At 36.7% G+C, this 25,812-nt stretch overlaps 1 protein-coding gene across 2 annotated transcripts in view; it reads left to right on the top strand.

The window, feature by feature from the left end:
- Positions 1-24,115, top strand: part of PROSER1 (proline and serine rich 1) — a 28,109-nt gene extending 3,994 nt beyond the window's left edge. For both annotated transcript variants that reach the window (XM_032294526.1, XM_032294525.1), the window contains exons 4-14: positions 1,714-1,782; positions 4,309-4,403; positions 5,334-5,427; positions 7,252-7,362; positions 9,066-9,149; positions 10,505-10,583; positions 11,236-11,331; positions 16,410-16,454; positions 19,756-21,538; positions 22,054-22,204; positions 22,785-24,115. In XM_032294526.1, the coding sequence (XP_032150417.1) occupies positions 1,714-1,782; positions 4,309-4,403; positions 5,334-5,427; positions 7,252-7,362; positions 9,066-9,149; positions 10,505-10,583; positions 11,236-11,331; positions 16,410-16,454; positions 19,756-21,538; positions 22,054-22,204; positions 22,785-22,907 (2,730 nt within the window). In that variant the 3' untranslated portion in view covers positions 22,908-24,115. The remainder of the gene's footprint in view (positions 1-1,713; positions 1,783-4,308; positions 4,404-5,333; positions 5,428-7,251; positions 7,363-9,065; positions 9,150-10,504; positions 10,584-11,235; positions 11,332-16,409; positions 16,455-19,755; positions 21,539-22,053; positions 22,205-22,784) is intronic.
- The last annotated feature ends 1,697 nt before the right edge of the window (positions 24,116-25,812 follow it).

Genomic DNA, 25,812 nt, shown 5'->3' with positions numbered 1-25,812 from the left:
GGAACTCGAGAAGGTCTCAGTTTTGACAGAAAACATTACAGAATTTGTAATTCAGGGACAAGCACCTCTTGACTTTCACCCCAATTCATATTCTAAAATAATTTTAAATACAGGCTCTTAAAGCAATTCAAAGTGGTGTTTATGATTATGGGGACAATAACAAAGATTTAGAAACCTGTAATGGTAAATCTGCCCGAATTTGTATAGTTCCATATAAGACAATAATTACAAAATTATCATGTAATAGAAAACGTGAACAAATAATGAAATAGGTTTTTATATGAAGCCACTACATAAAAATTTTAACAATAAGAAAAAGATACACAGTGTTTATTTCTGTAACTGCCAGAATACTAACATTTTAAGCATGATAGTGAAAACTCATTCCACCTTAGGGGAAATTTGCTAATTAAAATATTTGTGTATGTGTATACACACACACACACATACAAGGGGGCATGCTTCTGAGGGATAGTTGGAAAATTCTTGATACAGAAATCAGACATAAATATTAATAGAAATCTTCCACTTTGCTGAAGTCATTAAGTTTATTAAGCCACTTTCTAAATGAGCTTATTAAAGATTTTTCTATCTTAGTTATAAGGGCTTGTAAATTTTTATGGTTGGTAAAATATAGCATTTATTAGATATTAAAAACATTATTTTCATAAAAGTAAGAACATACACGCTTACCAAATTAACTGGAAAGTATACATGATATTTGTTTGCTATATATGTATCTCTTTGTAAGAAGTAAAAATTGTTTTACTCTCTTCACATACCACTCTATTTTGCACCATTGACCTTGCTTTGTAGAATAATTGAAACCTTAGCACATTTTCAGGAACTGTCTTGTTATATCACTTTTTTCTCCCTTTGGAACATCTTTGGAGGCAGTGAAACAGGGTGGTGGTGATCATGCTGAGACTTCAGTGTGTCCTGATCTTTATACCCTGTGCTCACCTCATAGTGGCTGGCCCACAATGCTTCCCTCATTTGTTTGAAGTTCTTAGGTGGTGATGGGAGCTGGTCTGAGATGTACTCTCCCAGCACTCATATGATGTTATTATTTAGGGCCTGCTGGAGTAATTCATGTTGATTCTTAACATTTTTAAGGGACTAGATTTATGACTTGAGTTTATGCCCTCCAGATTCAAGTTGAAGGGCCTACTAGGACTAAAATTAGTAGACCTACACTAAAACATACCACTGTTGCCCTTGTGAGTGCTGTTCTCCCCTAAAATTGAAAAGTTTTCCATTCACAGTACATCTTCATATTCCTAAGCCAACATTTTATCCCCATCTAGTACTTTTCAACCATCCTTTTCTTATTAGGATAGTTTCTTTTTCCTATATTGTATATTTTTTCTTTCTTTCTAGACCAGTGCTGTCTAGTAGAACTTTTTGTGATGGTAGAAATGCTCTCTATTTGCAGTGTGCATTATTGTAGTTAGCAGCCTCACATAGCTCTTGAACACTTGAAATGTGGCTTGTGTCACTAAGGAACTGAATTTTTAAATTTGATTTTAAGTGATTTAAATTTACATAACCACATGTCACTATTCGGTTAGCACAGTTTAGACATTGATGCCACATATATCATCCAGGCCTGGGCTGCACATGTTGAATAATAATTTCAAGTACTGAAATAAATCTTACAGAAATGTTTGCAAACATGCTGACATTAGAGCTAAGTTAGTTGTTTGTTTTCAGGTGGTTGATTTGCTGAGATATTTTTCCTGGGCTGAGCCCCAGTTGAAGGCAATGAAAGCATTACAGCATGTAAGTATTTATTTTTTCCTTTAGAATGTAGAATTTAAGGATTTTTAATTCTCCTGGTTGTCTATAATTTATTTCACTTGTAATTTATTTGCATCAGAAAAGCTGGCTCTAAGTGTTATTGTACTTTGATTCAAAATAGTTATATTAAAAAATTACAATTTTCCAAATGTAAATTTAAATTGTATGCCACAGTGTCCTGATTAGCAAGTTAGAGGAACACTTTACTGGCAAGCAAAATACAGGATTTGAACTCTTAATGGGTTTTTGTAAATATAGGATTTGGACTCTTAATGGGCTTTTGTACTTCTGTTTTTTAATATCCATCTTCAGCATCTTTGTCTTAGAAGAGTTAGCACTGTCCAAATAAATGTTCAGTGATGATGGAAATTTTTGTGTCATTGTGGTAGCCACTTGAATGTGCCTTATCTGAGGAACTATCTATTTAATTTTATTGTAATTAGTTCAAATAGGTACATGTGCTTAGTGGCTACTATATTGGATGCCACAGCTCTAGAGCCTAGGTCAACAGGGGCATCTAGATCACACAGGAGTGTCTGGCTATGTAGGAAGATTTTTGAAGCAATGTCAAGTGTGGGTATCTTCAGTGGAATCAATTTACATATCCTTGACTTTCTAAACTGATGAGCCAAAGAAAATATCTGGGTCTGTTTAGTGCTGCTTATTCTTGCTTTTTTACTGCTTTATAGAGTTATCACGCCTGTTCTCTGGGGGTGAAAATGTTTCTCCATGTTCCAAAAGGACAGTGTTTTGCTCTTAAGAGATAAAGCAAAGCAAAGAGAGGCTCGATAAGAAATATTGATAACAGGCTTGGAGTGGCGGGTAAGCCTATAATCCCAGCATTTTGGTAGGCTGAGATAGGAGGATTGCTTGAATCCAGGAGTTCCAGATTAGCGTGGGCAACATAGCAAGACCCTGTCTCTAAAAAAAAAAAAAAAAAGAAAAAAAGAAAAAAAATTAAATCAATGGGGCCTGGTGGTATGCCTCAGTAGTCAGTCCTAGCTACTCAGAAGGCTGAGGCAGGGGAATATTGATGAAGGTTTTGCTCTATTTTATCAGGACAACAAACTCATGACAAAGCTCTGAGGCCTGCTTGCCTGTCTCTCTATCTTAGAGTTAAAATTCAGAGGTGAGAAAGGTATCACAGGGACAACTCAATATGCTTATTTGAATTAAATTAAATCTACCTTTTCTAACAACGTCAGTTTGATTTGATTTTCACACTGAAAACTGATTTTGCCAATTAGGTTACATAATGAATATTTCCATAAATTAAATGAGCTAAATTAGTAGTTTCAAAGTTCTTGCAGTTACTTAAATGTATTTAAGAAAATTGACCTGCTGGGCGCGGTGGCTCACGCCTGTAATCCCAGCACTTTGGGAGGCTGAGGGGGGTGGATCACGAGGTCAAGAGATCCAGACCATCCTGGTCAACATGGTGAAACCCCATCTCTACTAAAAATACAAAACATTAGCTGGGCATGGTGGCGCGTGCCTGTAATCCCAGCTACTCAGGAGGTTGAGGCAGGAGAATTGCCTGAACCCAGGAGGCGGAGGTTGCGGTGAGCCGAGATTGCGCCATTGCACTCCAGCCTAGGTAACAAGAGTGAAACTCCATCTCAAAAAAAGAAAAAAAAAAAAAAAAAAAAGAAAAAGAAAATTGACCTTTTCCGAGTATTTAAACTTCTGATAAAATCATTAGATGTCAATTTGAAAATATGCAAAGGGGCATACAGTTTTATCAACTGTGGTAGTACATAAATAATAGTATGTGAAAACCACTACTCCAAATTTTAGGAACTCTTGAATATTGATTCTAACCAATATTCTTATATTGACACTGCTTTTAATTTTGCTTCACTGCTAACATAAATCTCCAAATTGGCGAAATCTTCTGATGTTCTTCAAAAATAAAGGTACCCTAGTCAAATAATTATATAACATTTCACGCCATCTTGGTGCATCACAATGCACGTTAAGATAAGACTTGAAGTTCTGCAGTAGAGAAACCTGTTTTATCTCGCTTTTCTTTACCTTATATAGCTAGTGTAATCTTTTTTGCTTAACATGTTTAACATCATGGAAACACTGATCTGTAGCATACTTAGCCCCTAACTGAGGAGGACAATAATATTTTTCTAACCTTTGAACAAATGAATCTCCCATATGTATGAGTATCACCTTTTTATATAACTTTTCTGAGGAAAGTGATACTTCTGATTTTTTAAATTCTGTAAGTGAACACATTGAGAAATGTGGATTAAAAAAAGAGCTTGTAGGAGAACTTAGATCTTTATTAGATCTTCAGCTGAAATGGTTACATTGAAAGAGCATTAAGTATAATTCATTTAGTTTTATAACTTCCTTTTGAGTAAGTGGTTTTCACCGAAAATGTGAAATCTTTTATCTGAAATGTTTACATTAGAGCATTTAACTATACTTCCAGAAAAAGGCAATTTCTGGCATGAAAATTTCAAATGTTAATAAAATTATTTTTTATATTAACAGAAAATGGTGGCTGTCCAGCCAACAGAAGTGGTCAATATACTCAACTGTTTCACTTTCAGTAAAGACAAACTAGTTGCTCTTGAACTGTTAGCCTCGTAAGTATTTCTTTTTCTTTTTATTTTATTGGGGAAAAACGTGGAAGCCTTTTAAGTGTCTAATTAGTGTGTTAATGTGTCAGAATTCTAATAGTCAAATGGAACTCTAACAAAATACGGTCAAAAGCATAGTGATACGTTCTGATTTCTTCATGTGAATAAGTATCCAGTGTGCTGATTACACACTTATAAAATAAGGGGGCTTACCAAGATTGATTTTTTTTTTTTTTTTTTTGGTCATTTGCTTTGCCTTCCTACTCTGAAAAGACAGGAATTTAAGAATTAGAGATTCTTCCACTTTGGCAACGTCTTTATTTTTTCTGAGCCTTATTTTACTCAATAGTAAAAATAAGTCTCTTAACCACTTAATAGGGTGATGAACTTTAAATACCAGAAAATCTGTGAAAGTACCTACTACAGCATTTGACAGATGACCCTAATGAATGTAAGCTCAAAGAGAAAAAGACCTAATTATTGCATAATTGAAGAGTGTATGTTATTCATATGTAACACATACATTTTTAAGTCTTTTTTATATTCGTAGGTGTCCATAAAAGCACAAAATTAAAATAAAGCACAAGGTAAAACTTTTATTCATTTAGCATAAAATTATTTTTATGCATTTAGCACATGGGTTTGTTCTATTACCATAGCCCTTCTGTCATCTAAGAGAGTGTATTTTGAAAAATCTCAATGTAGTCATTTTTATTTACAGTATTTTTTTACTTTTCAGTAATCAGATAAACCTCAGTTATTATATTTATGTTAACATGTTATTTAAATTGAGCTATTAAAAGTAAATAGTCACACTTTTCTCCCTGTGTCATGGAAAAAGCTTACTCAGGTATGTTTGTGTGGTAAACAAAGGTTGCTTGTCTCTCTGTATGTTCAGATTTTTCAACAAAAAGCTAAATTGTGTTTTCTTGGTAGGAACATAATTGATGCACAGAATTCTCGTCCTATTGAAGATTTATTCAGGATAAATATGTCTGAGAAGAAACGGTGCAAGAGAATACTTGAACAGGTAGTTTTCTAAAGATTGCCATGTACTCAGTATGCTGGTTTTTCTGAATTTTGAAAACGAAATAAGTACCTTTCTTACTAACTTTGGTGAATAACTTGAATGCTGCTGTACAGTGGGTTAAAAATGAACATCCCTGCAGTCTATGGCTTGGAATGGAGTTGGTTGATGAGGACACTCAGGGGAAGAGATGGCTGGCTTGAGAGTGAGAAACAGTTGGCTACTCAACTTGAGCCTCGTGGAAATGTTTGTCTCAGTCCCTAGGTACCTTTGCCATAGCTTCAAGTTTTTGCCTTAAACTTTATGTATTTAGGAACTTAAGTTTTCAAATTTGTTTTGTTATCCAGTTTATTTTGAAACGGATTCATAAGAGATGAATATTAAAGTCAGTTTATTAAAATTCCAGTTTATTAGTTAAAAACCTGTAAGAATGGGAGAAATAGAACTTGTCAACCCTAGAACACTTGATTTGTCGTCTAAGGTAGTTACTTCTAATGTAGGCTTGTGATGGCTGGAAGCTGATTTAATAATTATACATTAATTATTATGAGCCTGGCAGCTCAGTTGTATTTAGTCTTGCAAACTCCTTTAAGCCCAGAGATGGTAGGCATATTCGCCTTCGTCATACATGGTTGTAGAAGAGTTAAGATTTGAGCCTTGTTTCTTTACTTCAATAACTTCCCTATCAGTTTTCTTGATTAAAATGTTTAAGGCAACATTACTGCTGTAGTTTCCTTTCTTATGAAGTGTTTTGATCGTGGCACTTTCCTTCTCAGCAATATCCTGGGCCTGAGTGTTCTGTAGAGTAGGTCCTCTGGTCAGTGTAAATTAGTACAACTTTTGTAGAAGGTAAACTTGAAGACCTTTTAAAATATTTATACCTTTTGGCCCCAAAGTTATACTCTTAGGAATTTATTCAAAGGAAATGTTGAAATATACAAATTTATATATAAGGGCATTCACCCCAGTACTCTTTATTATAGCCAAAAATTCAGATGATTTTCAAGGTTAGGGTATTTAGTAGGGGCTGGATTATATAGCTAATATGTGTTGAGAATGGATTTATAAGACCGATATATTACAAAATATAACATTGTACGTACTTGTGAATACAGCTATGTATATATATAAAAGCTGGATATTTCTATAATATAGTATAGATACATTGGAATATACATTGCCTAATACCGTGTTTTTTCATGTATTAATATGTATTGAGCACTAACTCAGTATGTGTGAGGGATCATTTAGAAGTTGAGGATGCAGAAATAAACAGCCTAGACCTAAATCCCTTCCCTCACTATTTCTCATAAATATGTAGTATTATGTTGAACATTATAACTTGGTTTTTCAGTGGTATATAGCTCTTCAGACCACCCAATGTCATGTTATTTATGTCGATCTCCACTGGGTTGTAAAGAGCAGGGACCATGTTTCCTTCATCTTTGTGTCCTCCTTTCCTGAAATATAACACGACCTTGGCGTTTGTAAATTGGTACTGTAATTTCTTGGTAGTTGAAGAAATGGGAAAGATTAGATAATACTTTTTTACACAGTTTACAAAATCTGTGAAGACATCTTTGTATGAGTCTGTTAGTAGCAACGTTAACATTATGTTACCATTTTAATTATTCCATTTAAGTAAAGTAATTTTACTTACTACTGTTGGTTCCATTCACCACTGTTAAGTGCTGAATGATGTATGAGCAGATTGAGTGTAATCCTGTTCCTTAATTCATGTTTTTTCTTTGCTGAGCTTCCCGATGTCCAGAATACTTGACTTTAAGAATTTTTTTTTTTACTACCATCTTCTTTTTTATGTTACAGGCATTCAAGGGGGGCTGCAAAGCTCCTCATGCTATGATATCTTCTTGTGGAACGATCCCAGGAAATCCATATCCCAAAGGAAAACCTAGCCGCATAAATGGAATTTTCCCAGTAAGCATACTTCTATGGCTGTGTATAAAACTTCTCATGGTTAAATATGAAGTGTAGAATAAGTTAATGATATTTAAAGGAAAGGAATTTATGTCAGCAACGTAATTCATAGGCTCACCACTGATTGAAAGTTCATGTCTAAACTTCATTAAAGTATTAAGGGTATTTATATAAAATCTATAGAACAAGACAAATAGAACAGAGGATGATTTTGTTTTGTTTTATTTTTCAAAGTACTTTAAAAGCACTGATTTACATTTAATGAAGGAACAATTCTCAAATTCTTAGTATTCTTACAGTCTCAGTTTCATTCAGAGAAGTGTGTCTGGGAAACTGCATGCAGTGTTTCCTTCCTGGAGAATCACATCGCATATAAAGGCTCTGAGAAGTGCTATAAAAAATAAACTTGTTTTTATATCATCTAATGTTCTTGAACCTCTTTGTAAAACAACAAAGAATGTCATATTTCTATTGCTTTGTAACAACCCCACAGCTTAGTGGATTAAAGCAATAAACATTTATTACCTCACATAGTTTTTATGGGTCAGGAATATTGGAGCGCTTACCTGGGTAGTTTTGGTTCATGTCTTCTCATGAGGTTACATTCATCTGAAAGTTTGACTGGAGCCCAAGAATAGGGCCTCAATGTGACTCTATATACTTAGCAAGTTAGTGTTGGTGGCTGGCAGGAGACCTTTGTTGCCCACCACAAAGACTTTTCTGTAATGCTGCTTGAGTGTCCTCATGATGTGGCTGTAGGCTTCTACCACAGCAAGGAATCCAAGCAAGAGAGGACAAGTAGAAGCTGCCTCGAAGTCAGATGCCATAATTTCTGTAATGTGTCATGTGTTATACAGGTCAGCCCCATTCATTTTGGGAGGGAATGATGCAAGGCCACATAGGAGATGAGGATCAGTGGGGGACATCTTGGGAGAGTTGGCTTCCATGCTAGTATATACCATTCAGCAACACTCATATTAGGGTGATGACACACTGTAATAATCTATCAACTTATTCTGATCTGTTAATTTTAGCAGTCTTGAATAAGGTCTCATTCATCCTTGACAATATAAATAATCACCCTTTATAGAGAATGGCATTTTTTCTTACCTATTTTCAACTGTAACACAGGTACTCTTATTTTTTGAGGAGTATACATATTGTGGTATTGGAAGTTCATTTCTGATTGCTCCTTTTTATGAAGGAAAAAATTTAGAACATACTGTATTCAAAAAAATGCAATAATACAATAAAACAATGCAGCATAACAACTATTTACATAGGATCTACATTGTATTTGGTATTATAAGTAGCCTAGAGATTACTTAAAGTATATGGGTGGATATGTTTAGGTTATATGCCAGTACTATGCCATTTTATATAAGAGACTTCAGCATCCATGTATTTTCGTATCTATGGAGGAGGTGGATACTTTATCTTTTCCTGTCGTCCTCTCTGTATTTTGCATGTTCACTTCTGAATACCTTTGCATGTGATATGAGAGTTCCACAGCATAGGAGGGTTGAGGACCTTATCAAGGTCACACTGCCAGGCAGTGCAGAATTGAAACGGAATGCAAGTCTTTACATTCTTACCAAGTCCTTTTCCTCAGTGTAATACAGTGAGGTTGGTTATTGTTATTCGCTTGAGGGTTTTTTTTTTAAGTTTCAGTTACCTTTCTCTCTCTCTTATTTTTTTAATAGGGAACTCCTTTGAAAAAAGATGGTGAAGAATGTACCAATGAAGGCAAAGGAATAGCTGCACGAATTCTTGGACCATCCAAACCAGTATGTTTAGAAAATAAGGAAACAAGCCCAAACTCCTTCCTACATAAAGTTTTCCATTTACTCAAAGCATACATTTTATTTTTGTGTTGTAAAGTTTGAAGTATTCTAGAAATTGTAGGAGAGTGGGGGAGTGGAGTGGTTGAGGGAAATATAAATATTTAACATTAGTAAGAGCCCTTTTGAGGTTAAAGTAAAATCAGCCAAATGATTTTTATTTTAAAGTAAAATCAGTCAAATTGCTTTAAATTTTTTTCTCTAGACACATTTAGCTGCTCAGCTGGAGATACGGAGTGTGGAGAGTTTGTTTTAACTAAGTTTGTAGTTTAGCTGAATTAGTGTTAGTGAAACCACAGTGAAGCCAGGAAATTGAAAGTATTTACAAGATAGTGATTATAATGACTACAGTGTAAACTAGACAGGAGAAGACAACCCCATAAGTTGAAGGATCTTTGGAGTTGACATTCTACAGGCCTGCATACAACCACCTTGCAAAACCTGCCTGTCCACATGGCAAGAACTCCAGTGGAGTTGTTTATCGCAGAATAGTCACAGATGATAGTCCTTGCACAGACTTCAGATAGGGCCCCAATTATGGGAGCTGGAAAGAATCTGCCTCCCATACCACCAGTGGATCCATTCCCCTGCCTCACAGGCATACACATGCTGTCTCTGTAAGTAAAAAGTACAGCATTTTGCTTAACTTCTGGTACTTCTAGTTTTCTAAAGACCAGTTCTTTGAATGCTTTGTGTTACTTAGATAAGCTCCATTAACTGTAAAATAAGTATTTGTGGATTTATGGATTTCAAAAGACAGAACAACTAAAATACTGAATTCCCATTTCCAGTCTACATTCTACTAGAAGTGTCAGAAAGCCTAATGCTAACGCAAACAGTGCTTTTTTTCTTCCAAAAGGAGAAAAGAGGATGGGATTGAGAGAATGAATTCCTGTCAGTTTAGGACGATGTTGCCATTGGGAGGTCTTGTGTAATTTGAGATTGTAAAATCTAGAAGGTTTCTTGTCTTTGTTATGTAGGAGGAAACAGGAATTCTTGGATTAGCTTAGGCTGGACCTGAGAGGAGTTTGCTGTTTAGGATGAAGTCTGACCCTTTATTGGAGATGATTTAAAAAATAAATACCTCCATGGCCGTCTTTGGCAAGATCTACCTTTGGAATTTAATAGCAACCACATTTATTAAAGCAAAAAATTTACCTCATTTGTGCCATGTAGTCCAGTAGTATTTGATATGCTGGGACATTTTTAGCCTATTAGGACTAAATATTTTGAAAGACAGGTTGCCAGGAGACAGCTTACTTGGTTCTCTTCTAACTACTATATTTTCCCACATCATTTAGCCTCCTTCAACATATAATCCACATAAACCTGTTCCTTATCCGATACCTCCATGCCGGCCACATGCAACTATTGCACCAAGTAAGGAGTTCCCTTATTTTTTACTTGTTTTTCTTTTTTACTGTTTATTTATTAGATTGAAAGTAAGTGCTTGGGAAATCTGTAGCACTTAGGAAATGCTACTGTGAGCTTAATTATGCACATAGTTAGCTAGTAGTGTCCTGGTCTGCAACACTGCAGCAGACCAAGTTTATTTAGGATGTTTTCTTTATGATAAATTAATTACAGATTATTTTTAGTCATTTGTTATAATTTATGGGGTTTTACTTTGGTAAATCATCTTGAATTCCTTTTTTGGTAGTTGGTGTTCAGAGGCATCATTAATACATTTCACTTAAAAAGGTCAAATATGGGTGTTTGGCAGAAAAGACAAACAATGTAAGTGTATCAGGTTCTGCCTACTGTGCCATTCACTGAGCTTATCCCTGCAATGAGCATGCAGTGCAGTGGGAAATAAGAATCTGGTTGATTCCTGTTTTAGGAACTGAGACCTATTTCCTTTGGTCTCGGTTTTCACTTAACTCCAGACCTAAACCTCCATCTAAAATTCAACTCTATTAAATAGGAGTTTTTAAAATAAAAATGAGTAACTGCATTAATACAGTTTGAACTCCTAGGACAGTATTAATCACAGAACAATACTAAATTATATTTTTTTCTATTTTTATTTTAGGTGCTTATAACAATGCAGGTCTGGTACCATTAGCCAATGTCATAGCTCCAGGTGTGCCCCCTCCACCTCCATATACTCCTAATGCTGTAGGAACAGGTAAAGTCATGTTATTTGCAGGTGTTTAAGTAACTTAATTCATACACAAATGTACACTTGAAAGGGACAGTTGTTCGACATGACATATTCTAACAGAGGGAGAACAAGCTCAAGAGCCTGAAGGATCTGGAAGTGAATCCTTGGTAATAATTGGACAGTTTTTGTAGTCTTGATGGACTTCACTTTCCCTCTTTGTAATAGAGGATAACATTTTAATAGTATTTGTTCAGTAACATTTAATGAATATTAGATGATCCTGCTATATGCTGTGGATACAAAGCTACACAAAGTCATGTTTGCAGAGAGTTTAGTGAAAAAATACAGATGAGGAAAGAGAAGGCCATTTCTATATATTCTACATCATTAGTTCTGAATTGCACATTTTTTATAGTTTAATTTCTCTGAAATTAAAATGTGGTTTACATCAAATGGCATTGTACATCCAAAGAGGTAAGTTGGAATGATCAGTATTCCAGGGTGCTATGGAACCTTATAGGAGGGGCATGCAAACCAGCCTCACTAAAGTAAATATGAGCTGCTTGCATGATATACTGCTAAAGGTTGTTGCCCCAATAATGAAGTTGCCATTTAATTGAGTTGAGGAAGAAACAGGTAAAAAGAGACTGATAATGAAATATGAGGAATGACAAGGTAACAATGTGGTGGTTTCTCTGTAGCCTAGAACTACCCAGGGCACTTTTTAAAAATATCCTTGTTTCCCCACTTGTAGAGATTCTATTCAGTGTATTGTGGGGGGTGCCTGGTATTTTTATTTTTTTAATGATCTTCAGGTAAGATCGGGGAATACTAGAATTTGTGCACAGAGAATCCAAGAGTGATAAAGTATCGACCTTTTTTTCAAGGATTTTTATTAAATGCCAGATTGAAGAGATCTGGGGGACTTTGTGCCTCCAAACTTTTGTTAAGAAACTTTGGACACTAGGTTAGGCATCTTTTTGACTCAGCAAGCTGAGAAACTGAAATTGAGCTGTCAGAAACTGAAACTGATGGATGAATATATATGGAGTTGACAGCACGGTTGCAAAGAATACTCTGCCCAAAGGCAGTTTATCACATGCAGATGAGAAGAGTAATTACTTGGGGAGGGGCCTGGCAGAGGTAGGAAGGGAGCTGGAATTCAGCCCACTGTAGCCTGAGTTCCACTGCCAGTTGGCATGGTTATCTCCCCATTCACTATGCTAATGGCATAAAGACTCCATTCAAGTGGCCTTGGGCCACATATGTGAACACAGGCTAGTTATGGGAAAAAACTATTTCTCATGAGTGGTAAAACTTTGACGTGCTATGGAGAAGTGTCACTACTTAATAAATGCCATCATTTGGGTAAATTACTCCTATCACGGAGAGGAAGGGCTCATTAAAAAACAGTGAGAAGGACTAAAACTCCCCAACACTTAGAGGCCGACCTTTTTCACTCGGTCTTTTGGTAACAGGGGATATGAAGAATAAGTGTTTCCCCATATATTGTCAAACTATTCTCCAAAAACCCTTTACCAGTTTATACCTGTCCATAACAGTATGTGAGAATGGTTTCTTCACACCCTTTCAACATGGGAGATTTTCTGTTTTTAACTTTGCCAGTCTGGTAGACTAATTTAGCTTACATTTTTGTTTTTTGTTTTTACAAATTTAACTTTTATTTATGTTTGTTTGACTCAGGAGTTTGTATCTTGCTTAGGAAATTCTTCCTCACCCCAGCAGTATGAAAATATCATGTATATTCTCTAATCAGTTTTAAAGTTGTTCTTTTAAATGTATAGCGTTTAGTTCGACCACACTTCATATTTTTGTATATTTGTGCAGTGGGAATAGAGCTTAATTATTTTCTTGCCCTTCCTAGAGACTTTTTAAGTTGGTCAATAATATATAATTCTTTTGTTGTTGTTTTACTAGGCAGGAGTTGAGTACGCTGACTGATGAAAGTTGCAAAAGATTTTTTCCAAAATTATTTTATTTCCTGCCCTTTTTTATGGTACCTTTTGCCCTTAGAGTTTTGAGTTTTATACATTTGCCTAGACAAAAACAGGCTGTGAAAGCAAACCTGGAACCAAGTTGCCTTGGTTAAGATCTTATCCTGGGATGGTTTAGATATTCTAAGTCTTAAAAGATAACTCTATCTGGAATTTCATTTCATGAAGGGGATGAAATGAGGTTCATCTTAATTTTTCCCCAAATGGTGGCCAGTTGTGCTAGCACCATTTATTAACTAATCTGTCTTCCCCACTAATTTGGAATACCACATTTATCTTAAGTTTCATACACACACACAGCTATGAGTTCTTTATTAAAATTCCACTGCCGTTACTTTATTTTATGATTATATTCATACTAATTTTACTAGCAGATTTGTAGTGTCCTAATATTTCATAAGACAGGCTCCCACCTAAAATGTTTTTATATTTTTCTTATTAGAAACCTTGTATCTGAATCTTAAGATCATTTTATGCAACTTAAAATAACAGGTGTGGGGGGGGCAGAGACAGAGAGAGAGAGAAGAGCACTATATAGTAATTTCAGGAGAACTGACTTTTTTATGATAGTCTTACCATTCAGTCATGTGTGTATATCTTTATATCATGTCAAGCTGATAGTGTTTTCTTCCCCAGTGTTTATTTTATTCCTTTCAAGAAGATACTGTAGTTTTCTACCTGTAGATTTTATGCCTTAAATCTGTATCTATGGAATTTAGAGATTTTTTGGTTACAATTATAAATGGAATATTTCATTTCTAGGTGCTTATTACCAATTACTCTCTCTAGTTTTTTTTCTTTTTTTAAAGTCTCTTGAGTTTTCTAGATATAAAATATCAACTGAGTTATAGTCTTACTATAAAACATTTCTTTGTTTCATAGGCCTTATTGAGTAATAATATTATTCTGACTGACTTTATAAAAATTATTTTGCCTGGAGAATTGCCCGAACTCGGGAGGCGGAGGTCGCGGTGAGCCGAGATTGTGCCATTGCACTCCAGCCTGGGTAACAAAAGCGAAACTCCGTCTAAAAAAAAAAAAAAAAAAAAAAAAAAATTATTTTGCCTGTGCCTTTATTTTCAACTTTTTTCCTCTATGATTTTATTTGGTAGATTGTCTTGGTTTGTAAATTACATATAGCTGAATTTTTATTTTTAAACCTCTTAGACTTTTAATAGGAATTTTTAATAATAAATATTACACATTTGTTCTTAGTCCTTCCATTTTATTTTTATTATTATTTTATTAGTTTTTTTTCTTACCTTTGCTAAATTGTATAGGTCAAATTGCCATTTTATTTTTTTAACAACTGTTCTCTTCTTGACCCTACCCAATCTTAGAAATTTTCACCAATGATTACCTTCCTGTTCTTAATGGTTGTCAGTATACAAAACTTAAGACTATTCTATTCATCATTGTACTTCCATAGTCTCTCCTTTTTAAAATCAGTTTGTGTGTTTGGTTGGGATACTATACATTTTTGCTTCTGATATTTAATTTCTTTAAAATTGCCTTTGATCATGACTTGTTTCTTCTTCTGCTGTTTTATTCTTTGTCTGGATATGCCAACTTTTTTTGGTAGAAAATATCTTTAAGAAATTTATTCAGAAAGGACACAGAGTTGTGGATGGGAAATACAATTCCAGATAATTTTCTTTATTGGGAACTTGGTCTCTTTCTGTAAGCTTATAAAGAATGTTTCTTATCTTTGGATTTCAGAAATTTTACCAGGATGTTTAGGTGTGCAGCTTGTCATTAATCTTTCTGTCACTCTGTAAGTCGTTTGGATGTGAAAACTCAAGTCTTTGAAGCTTAGGGAAATTTTATTGTTATTCTTTTAATTGTTGCATTTTCATCTGCTTTTTTCCCCTCCTTCCACTACTCTTATTTTACATGTATTAAATTTGCCTTCTAAGCCTGCTACCTATTCATTTATGACATCTTTTCCTTTAAATTTTTTGTTTTTATTTTTTGACATTCTAAGTGGTATTTGTTTCATTTCCAACCATAACTTTTAGGCATTTTATTTCTAATCTTTATTCTTTTCATTTGTTAATTTGGAATCAGATTTTTATATGTAGAAGTCTTCTCTGCTTATTTCCTGGTATAGAGGGTGTGTGTGGGGGTGTGTGTGTGTGTGTGTGAGAGAGAGAGAGAGAGAGGAGGAGAGAGAGAGAATTACAGGTTTTAGACATTCTTTTTCTTTAATGTAATCTCCATTGTTTTGGTGGTTATTTGTTGTCACCTCTGTCAAACTTGTGAATTCCTTAAACTAGCTGTGCATTTTCTTTGCTCATTATACCAAGGCATGGAAGTTTCTTTTACACTATATGCCTGTCACAGTATTGGTTTCTTGGGCAGTTATTGTCAAGCCCTAAGAGGGTAAATTTTTCCCCCTTTATATCCTTTGCTAATGGGCTGGTTGGATAGATCCTTTCCCTTGAGGGGTGTGCTTTAGGTCGTCAGTCTGACAGACTTCAATTCAGCCACAGCTGCCTAATACAGGACCTTTCCCAGAGCTGAGTACAGCAAATGGGCAGAGCAATTTCTTCCTGTTGGCTTGGGCAATTCACAGTGAATAGCAGTGAATTCTATCCAGCTGCCACCTTTCACTCCCCCGTCTTCCCACTCCTGTGGACACTGGTGCTCAGAGGAGCTGTCAGCTCAGCCAGTGACAGTGGTCCTCTCTGCACTACAGCTGCAGAGTGCACTTTCCTCTGGATGGCACCCTCGGGCCAGCATCTTTCCAGAAAGTGTTCTTGAATACAGTGTCTATATAAAATTAACAATGTGTATTTAAAACTTGACAAGCTGAGATGGAGATGCTAGGGGAGAAAAGAGCACTTGCTCAGTTGCTTGTAATGCTCTTGATCTTCAGATAGAGCAGTAAAGTATTAGTAGTAATAGTAGTAGAGTTCCTACCGTTTTTCTTTTGTTTTCTTTTTCCATATGTGTACATTTTGTTTCCTAACACAGTATACATATATATTTATATCTTGCGTTTTTCCTTTTATCCAAATCTCTGTTTATTGTGTTGGCAGATTTTTTATTAAATTTTAAAATGAACTTTTATTTATTTTTATGTAGAGAGTGAAGACCTTTCCAATCAGTCAAAACCTATACAGAATCAAAGTAAGTACCAAATTTGATCCAAAGATGGTGGATATCTGTCATGGTTGTCTGCTGTATTATTCACTGAGAATAATTTGAGTTGAGTGTGTTTGGAATTGTTATGTTTTAGGAAAAGTTTCTAGTCAAAGAATATAATTAACGCTTGTTAAAAGTGGTTTGCTAGTGTTACATTTTATGTACATAACATGAAATGCACATAGTAACTGGATTTAAAATTAATCCTAGGACCTTGTATGCAATTTGCAAAACTTGCAGTCTAATTTAAATACTATGTAGCATTACGTCCACATTCACTTTACATTCTGTGATACTGGAAACCTCATTTCTTTTTTGATATAAACACACGGGGTGATAAAAATCCTTTTTGACAAATGCTATTCAGATTCTATTTTTCGATTTAATTATTTCAATAAGTATTATTAAGCATATCTTAATGTAGAAAAGAACAAGGGGCACCAAAGCAGAAAATGGAATTGAGAAATAAAAATGAAGTGTATCCTACATAGTGCCTTCAGATGGCAGCAGTGCTGTGATGTTGTGTTTTTTCCCTAAAGATCTGTGTGGTCAGGAAGGAGAGGCTTCCTTGTATGAGACAAAAACTGACATCAATTCTTGTGTAGCAAAGTAGCACATGAGTCTAACCATTGTACATGGTTAGGAGTCTCAGTGGGAGAATTCCATTCCCTGACCACAGTGCTTAGCAGGTGCTTTTGAGCTGGTAATTTATAAAGGAGATAGCATAGTGGGTATGAAGAACACTAAGAGAGGTGTCAGGACACCCAGTTTCTTATCCTGCCTCTGGCACCACCTAGTTTTGTGACCTTAGACAGGTAATTTAACTCCTGTGTAAAAGAAATTAAGGAAACTTCAGCTCGTATGTTCAACTTCATTATTTTATGTTCAAATGTTTTTGACGGGTAGTAATCAGGTTAGTTGTTAAGTACTATTGGCGGGAATAGCATATTTCATTTTCCTATGTTGTATGATGTTAGCATGATTAAGATTTTATTTTTTCCTTTTGGAACTATATTAAGAACAGAAATTAAGATAAACTAGTATAGTAGTTAAAGATGTCAGTCTGAAAGACCCAGGTTCAAGTCTTGGCTCCACCATGTAGTAGCTGCATATTTTATCTAGTTGCTTAATCACAGCAAGCCTCAGATTGCCTATCTATAAAATGAGGGTGTTAGTTTCTATCTCAGAGGGTTATTGTGAGGACAAGTGAAATCATGGGCCTGACTTAGCACAGGGTTTGACAGACAGATCATGTTTTATGGTTAATAACCACATTAGACGACAGAAAAGTGCTGTTTATTATGGTATGTGGTTGGGATTTTTAAGTTTTTGTTTCATTTTTACCTGCAAGTGCTATGATTAATAATGCATAGCTTTTGCTATATTAAATAAAAAGATATCCAACAGAGGCTCCTATAAAGAACACTCTAGAATAACTTGGTTTTACCTTAGATTTGTCATTAGCTGCATGGTCTTCAACATGTAGTTTAATAAGATAGTGAATTCTCAGATAGTATCCAACGTCTGTGGACTTAACACCTTTTTGTTACATTATTTACAAATAAACGATTAGGTATATATTCCTTATGCTTCTAGTTCTTATAAAATAAATACAAAAAAGTACAAATCAATTTTTGTAAGTACTCTAAGTTTTAAATGATAGTCATGATTTGCTGAAACCAAATCACTGCTTACAACCATTAATAGGGTTCAGATGGTCGGACGCAGTGCTTCACGCCTGTAATCCCAGCACTTTGGGAGGCTGAGGTGGGCAGATCACGAGGTCAGGAGTTCAAGACCAGCCTGACCAGCATGCTGAAACTCCATCTCTACTAAAAATACAAAAATTTAGCTGGGCTTGGTGGTGTGCCCCTGTAATCCCAGCTGTAAAGGAGGCTGAGGCAGGAGAATCACTTGAACCCAGAAGGCGGAGGTTGCAGTGAGCCGAGATAGTGCCGCTGCACTCCAGCTTGGGCAACAGAGTGAAACTCTGTCTCAGAAAAAAAAAATCGGTCCAGACTTAGGACTTTTGAGTTTGCAGTTTGTGTACTCTAATATTACTGCTTGTCGATTTTTTTTTTCTAAAAGAACTACAAAATTTGTTCAGCCCGATGTGACACCCTTTGGCCTGCCCTTAGTGCAAATGAGCTGTCTATGTGTTGTTTACCTCCATTTTCTTAATATTGTCCCTTCCCATCTATGAGTAGCATAGTGTATTCATTGACCATGTCAGCTTTCTTGTGTCAAAAGAGTCAATTATACATAAATTTTAAAATGTCTTACTCCATGAAAATATTTCTCAGTTGATTATCACTGCAACAGGAACATACTCTGTTTACAACTGAAACAGAATTCGATGTGAGTACATTATCACATGATAGTTGTCTTTATGACTTAGCTACTACCTAAGTCATAGTTTCCCTTGACACCAAGATTATCACAGGAGGGAGAACATTCACAGAGGAACCCACATCATCCCCCAAAATGCTTATTATTTGTAGAGTTTGTCAGAATAAAACTACTATAGTAAACTCTAGAAATAGTGTTGAGAATAGTCCTTGAGTGGGTTTGGGAACTGCAGTTTGAGGTAATCATGATATATCCAGCACAGCAGACACTCATTAAGTACACAGGTGCTGTGTTCTGCGCCAGGTACTAAGACTGTAAAGATGAATTAGACACAGCGTGTGCCCTTAAAGGAGTTGCCAGGTAAAAGTTGGGGGTTAATGTTGTGCAGAGTGGTCAGTATGAGCAAATGTATGGGGGTGAGGCGAGGCAACTGTACAGGTTAACAGTCTGGAATATTAGATTCAACTCACAGAGTGGCAACAAACTATACTTGAGAGATGTGCATGAATCCTTGGAACCCTTGTTTGGCCCTGCAAGGGAAGCCATGTTGTGAAAGCTCCTATGAGAGGGGGCCGACTTGTGTTTGTTTATTACTCTAGTTAAATAGATGGAAAGAATTAGAGGTAAAGGCAGTGAAGCAGCACTAATCACAATTAAAATAAATGCTTTGAATTTTTAAAAAGTGGAGAGATGTGAAAGGACACTTTGCAAGCTTCTCAAGAGCAGAATGTAGACAACAGCTGGATCTGACTGGCTCCAGAGTAAAGATCTAAGAAATGGAACCCAGCAATTTAAATATTATAAGAGCCTATTACACCTGTCATTTTTTCTTTGGTATTTGTTACATATTAGAAAATATGGTTATGCTTTTTTTTTATTTAAACTTTGACATTTCAGCATGATGATACATTCTTGCCTTTTTCCCCCTTCTATATAGCATTTTCCACCCCAGCAGGTCACCTCTTTTCGCCTCATGGTTCTAATCCTTCAACACCTGCTGCAACGCCTGTTCCTACTGCATCCCCAGTCAAGGCAATCGGTCATCCATCAGCATCAGCAGCTGTCACCGTTCCTGGACTGAACCTGCCGAATACTGTCCTTCCTGTGTTCCCAGGGCAGGTCTCCTCAGCCATTCACACACCTCAGCCATCAACGCCAAACCCAACAGTTATCAGAACACCTTTGTTGGCTACTGCACCTGTTACATCCATCCACAGTACAACCACCGCTCCTGTTCCTTCCCTTTTTTCTGGCCTAGTGTCACTGCCAGGTCCTTCTGCTACTCCTACCCCCGCCCCTCAGGCCACATCTGCACCAAGGTCCACTCTTGCTTCCAGTGAAACATTTGCTTCTACTTCTGCCCCTTTCACTGGCCTCCCCTTTTGCACCAGCTCTGCTGCTACTTCCACCAGCAACCCTAATTCTGCTTCATTGTCATCAGTTTTTGCAGGGCTCCCCTTGCCCTTACCACCAACATCCCAAGGCCTATCCAACCTGACTCCTGTGATTGCTGGTGGTTCTACTCCCAGCGTTGCCGGTTCGCTTGGTGTGAACAGTCCTCTTCTGTCTGCTTTAAAAGGCTTTCTGACATCCAATGACACCAATTTAATCAACTCCTCTGTTTTATCCCCTGCTGTCACAAGTGGGCTGGCTTCCATGTCTTCTCTTACTCTTCAGAACTCTGACCCTTCTGCTTCAGCCCCTAACAAGTGCTTTGCTCCATCGGCCATCCCTGCCCCACAGAGGACTTCCACTCCAGGGTTGGCCCTGTTCCCAGGCCTGCCGTCTCCTGTGGCTAACTCAACTTCCACTCCCCCGACTTTGCCTGTACAGTCTCCTTTAGCCACTGCTGTATCAGCTGCCACATCAGCACCAGTTAGCTGTGGCTCCTCAGCCACCCTTTTGCATGGCCCCCACCCAGGTACCTCAGACCTGCATATTTCATCTACCCCTGCTGTAACAACTCTTCCTGTTATGATCAAAACTGAGCCCACGAGTCCTACTCCCTCAGCTTTCAAAGGTCCGTCTCATTCCGGGAATTCCTCTCATGGCACTTTAGGTTTGTCAGGGACATTGGGCCGCGCATATACTTCAACATCCGTGCCCATCAGTTTATCTACTTGCCTTAATCCTGCATTGTCAGGTCTCTCCAGCTTGAGTACTCCCTTAAATGGTTCAAATCCCCTTTCCTCTATTTCCCTTCCCCCACATGGTTCCTCCACTCCTATCGCACCAGTATTCACTGCCCTTCCTCCTTTTACTTCATTGACCAACAGTTTTCCTTTAACTGGCAACCCATCTCTTAATCCATCAGTCTCTCTCCCAGGGTCTCTAATAGCCACCTCATCTACCACTGCCACCTCCGCGTCCATCCCTCATCCCAGCTCTTCGGCAGCTGTTCTCTCAGGGCTTTCTGCTTCGGCACCAGTCTCAGCAGCACCTTTCCCCCTCAACCTGTCTACCGCTGTTCCCTCCCTTTTCTCAGTTACTCAAGGACCTCTGTCATCTTCAAATCCCTCCTACCCAGGCTTTTCTGTCTCTAATACCCCAAGCGTTACCCCTGCTCTTCCCTCATTCCCGGGGCTGCAGGCGCCCTCTACAGTTGCAGCTGTCACACCACTACCTGTGGCTGCCACAGCCCCATCCCCGGCACCGGTCCTCCCAGGATTCGCCTCGGCATTCAGTTCCAATTTCAACTCTGCTCTTGTTGCACAAGCCGGGTATGTGGATACTTTGGAAATAGGATAAAATTATTTTTCACCTAACTTGTAGTTCACAGCCTTACTTTAAGTCATCCAAGTGAATGCCAAAATCTAAATGATGTTTTTCTGGGCTGAAACTTTAGTACTCAAAACATCTTTTATGAACCATGGTAAGACAAATGTATAAAATATTAATGCCTGTTGACATAATTTTTGGATTTGTATTTGGTAGTTATTTATAAGACAGGATTTATTTATAAGCAGAAAAGATTTATTTATAAGCAGAAAGGATTATATGCAAAACAGACTTACTGAATTTCAAATATACTTTACAGTAGAAAGTCAGTTTCATATTAGTGAATGGCTGATTGTTATGGTCCTTCCAAAAGAGGAATAAATTCTAAGGGATTTTTTGTCTTTAATATCTTAAGATTGTATTTGCAATACAAAATTCCATATTGTATTGCAAATATGGAAGCAGTGGCTTTTATGTCTTATCTGCAGTTAACTTCTTTTTCTGTGAATTGTTTTAGTTTATCATCTGGACTTCAAGCTGCAGGCGGTTCTGTTTTTCCAAGCCTTTTGTCTCTCCCGGGTATCCCGGGGTTTTCCCAGAATCCTTCACAGTCATCTTTGCAAGAATTACAGCATAATGCAGCTGCACAGTCAGCATTGTTACAGCAGGTAAGCAAGCAGTGGCTGGCATAAACATGGTAACATATATAACTAACTTCTGTACTGATAATGTTGCTAGTATCATTTGCACTGTCTCAACATTGGCAAAAAATGGCTCTTAGCAGAATGGGTAGAGATTTGGTGATTAGTTTTCCCCAAATTTGCAAATTATGCTTGTCTTCTTTTAGGAGAGTAACAAGCGTGGTAGGATATAGTCATCTGTACGAATTGTTTTTCCTGCTTATAGACTTTACTTAACAAAGTTTAAGAATCTATTCATGACAGTTAACTCTTAACTTGTTTTCCATAATTTAAGCTAAAACGATCGACTGTTAAAGCAAATTATCTGTAGAAAACCTATTGATTTTTGAGAGAGTATTAAATGTTTTAATGACAGTTCTGTGCATCTCCTTCACCTGAAAAAATTTGAGCATTTTCTTACAAATTTTAGGTGACTGAGCAGACTTTCCTGTGCCTCCGAGTTTTGTCTTTTCTTTCCTATTCTGGATATCTGTGTGGCATCAGCAAGCAAGCGCAGGCTTGATTGAACTTGGCACTCTGCTAAACCACACTCTCTTCTTTCCATCAGGTCCATTCAGCTTCGGCTCTGGAAAGCTATCCAGCTCAGCCTGATGGTTTTCCTAGTTATCCTTCAGCGCCAGGAACACCATTTTCTTTGCAACCAAGCCTCTCCCAGAGTGGGTGGCAGTGAATACTTTTAACTTTTATTCTCCTTTGGAGCAACATCAGAATTGCCTAAGAACTGCAGTGAACAATCTGACAAATGTGAAGGTGGCCGAAAGTCAGAAAATGAGAATGAGGATAATCCTGGAGAAATTGTGACAACAGTTTGAATATTGTGATTGCATTTTAAAAAATGGTTTTAAGTATGAACACTCCCCTATGTAAATATGCTGACAATAAATTGTATGGAGAATGGTATTTAAAAAGTGTTTGGAGACTTTTCACCTCCTGTCCTATAAAATTTTGAATTGTGTATGTGATCTACATAGAAGAATATTAAAGAGTAGATTGAACTCTTTATAGCCGAATACAGCCTTAAATATGCTTGTATAGCATCCACTGACAGAAGTAATAGTTGTGCCTCAGACTTAGGGGTTGCATGTGGCCCTGGGGGAGTTACTACCCTTGGTATGCATGAGCGGTTCCTATTAGCATCAATGGGAACTCAGTACTCTGTATGTATCCACAAAAGGGAACTTGAGACCCACAGCTATTTTTAATTTCTGATGTTAACAGTCATACATACTGCTGAATTTAACTCTATATTTCAGGTAAGTGAAAATGGTGCTTAATGTAGTCTTCAGAATGACTTTCAGGTGTTTTCAACTAAAAATATATATCCAGAACTGCGTCCTTATAGAAATACAAGTAAGACTTATGAAAATTTGCCTTCAAAACAGTTTTTCTAATCTCAGCAGTATCCAATGAGTGAAGAACACTTGACTGACTCTTGGGCCACCTCTATTACTTAATGTACTCTGGAAGCTCTTGGTGAATGTTTACAATTATGGGATGTAGTATTTCTATATATGAAATGTGACAACAAATAGAGAAGACTGGCTCTGTTAGTAATTATGCAGTATGTACTCTATTTAAGGATCTGTGGTAGTATAACATGAGAGAATGTCATTAATTTAGGAGTAATAACTGCCACATGAGGGGCGTAGGGGAGTAAGGAGAATGAATTCCAATCCTGTGATGAAAAGTGTACACTATAGACTCTACTGTAGTACCTTTCAGGATCTAGAAGTTTTACTTTTATAAAGATGGTGTCTGGAAGATGTTGCTAATGTATTTTACTTCAACATAGGGAACAAACTTTTTAAGTATATTAATAAACCTGTATGGTTAGTTTTTAACAATTTTTTAAAATAAACTTTATGGATATGACAAATATTCTGTGTGTGTTGCTCAGTGCTTGAATAGGCTTTCTACTTTTGTGCATGCACTAAGAGTTAATACATTGAACATTTTAAGCCAAATTTAGTTGTAACTCAGCTTATACTACTGATTTCTCATTCGTTTAAATGATATCTTTTGTAAAAGTCATAACCAACACATGATCAGACTGATTTATGTCTTTATCTTTTTTTTTTTTTTTTGAGACAAGAGTCTCACCCAGGCTGGAGTACAGTGGCATGACCTTGGCTCACTGCACCCTCCACCTCCTGGGTTCAAGCGATTCTCCTGTCTCAGCCTCCGAGTAGCTGGGATTACAGGCGTGTGCCACTGTACCCAGCCAATTTTTATATTTTTAGTAGAGACTTTCACCATGTTAGCCATGATCTCGATCTCCTGACCTCGTGATCTGCCCTCCTCAGCCTCCCAAAGTGCTGGGATTACAGCTGTGAGCCACCGCGCCCTGCCCATTTCTTTTATCTTTAAACAGAGTGTACGCTGTAGTTTAATCTGATTCCAGTTGCTGAAAGTTGTCATTTGTTTTTTTTAAATGTATACCCATAAAACTTTTTAAGAAATGATACTGTGTTTTTTTATATATGTTGACCATTCAGAAAATAATTATTAAATGAGTCGTCCTGATACAATGTGATGCCACTACAAAGTGTATTTCTGCTTTTTGATCAGCCCCTTGAGAGAAGCTATATCCTGTTCATCTTATAGATCCCTGGCTTCACACATAATTGGGCACTCAAAGGTATATATAAAAGTGAATGTTTTTAGAATCCTTGCACTAATTCCTGGAGGCTAGCTTTATGTAGATGTTTCCCAACTATATGGGATAAGTAACCTAATTCACTAAAGAATCCAAGATGTAAGTCACATGATAAGTGGTAAATCTGAATCAAGCATCTATGAATACTACTACCAAGTGCTAAGAAAACATGAGAAGTGAGGGGAATACCTTACTACCTGAGGGAGTCTAGAAAGATTTCTCAAGTGACATTAAAGTCTTAAAAGAATGGCTAAGAAATACATGATTAATAAAGGCACAAAATATGACAATAGCATAGCAATATAATACAACTGGATGGAGCATAGTAGTTTGAGGATGAAAAGCAAGAGAGGTACCTGATCGTGAAAGACGTTTAAACCATACCACCATACCGGGGAACTGGGGATTTGTTCTGTGGTTAAGTTTGGAAATGCATTCTAGTGCTTTAGAAAAATCAACTTACGCTGCGGCATGGAGGTTGGATTAGAGGTTATTGGAGAAACACAAAAATGAGGATTGTGTTCCTCTCTATCCACTTTATGTAAAGGCTAGTAATGTATTTAAGATTTGCAAAAGCTGTTAATTCATATAATTGATGAACTTTAAGCCTCACCATTTGATTTGCCAGATAAGCTTACTTTGTATATTTATAAAATATAGTTGGTTTCAGAATTGCAGAAAAGACTCCAAATTTAATGAGGACTCAAGGTTTTATGTTTTTAGAGGTGACAGCATATTGGCAAACAGTATATAATTTGGTCACTTACAAAGCTAAATACTGAACATTAGCAAGTAAGTTGGGAAGGGTAATCTAAATTGTACTGGATAAAAACTGAAGCCATATTAAGCTTAAAGGAGTTAATTGAGAATGAACAATTTGCAAATTGGGCAGCCTCCAGAATCACAGCAGTTTCACAGA

This window comes from Sapajus apella, unplaced genomic scaffold, assembly GCF_009761245.1.
Source record: "Sapajus apella isolate SASKATOON/1434 unplaced genomic scaffold, GSC_monkey_1.0 scaffold32, whole genome shotgun sequence".
Classification (NCBI taxonomy): domain Eukaryota; kingdom Metazoa; phylum Chordata; class Mammalia; order Primates; family Cebidae; genus Sapajus; species Sapajus apella.
This window is presented reverse-complemented; position numbering and strand designations above follow the sequence as displayed.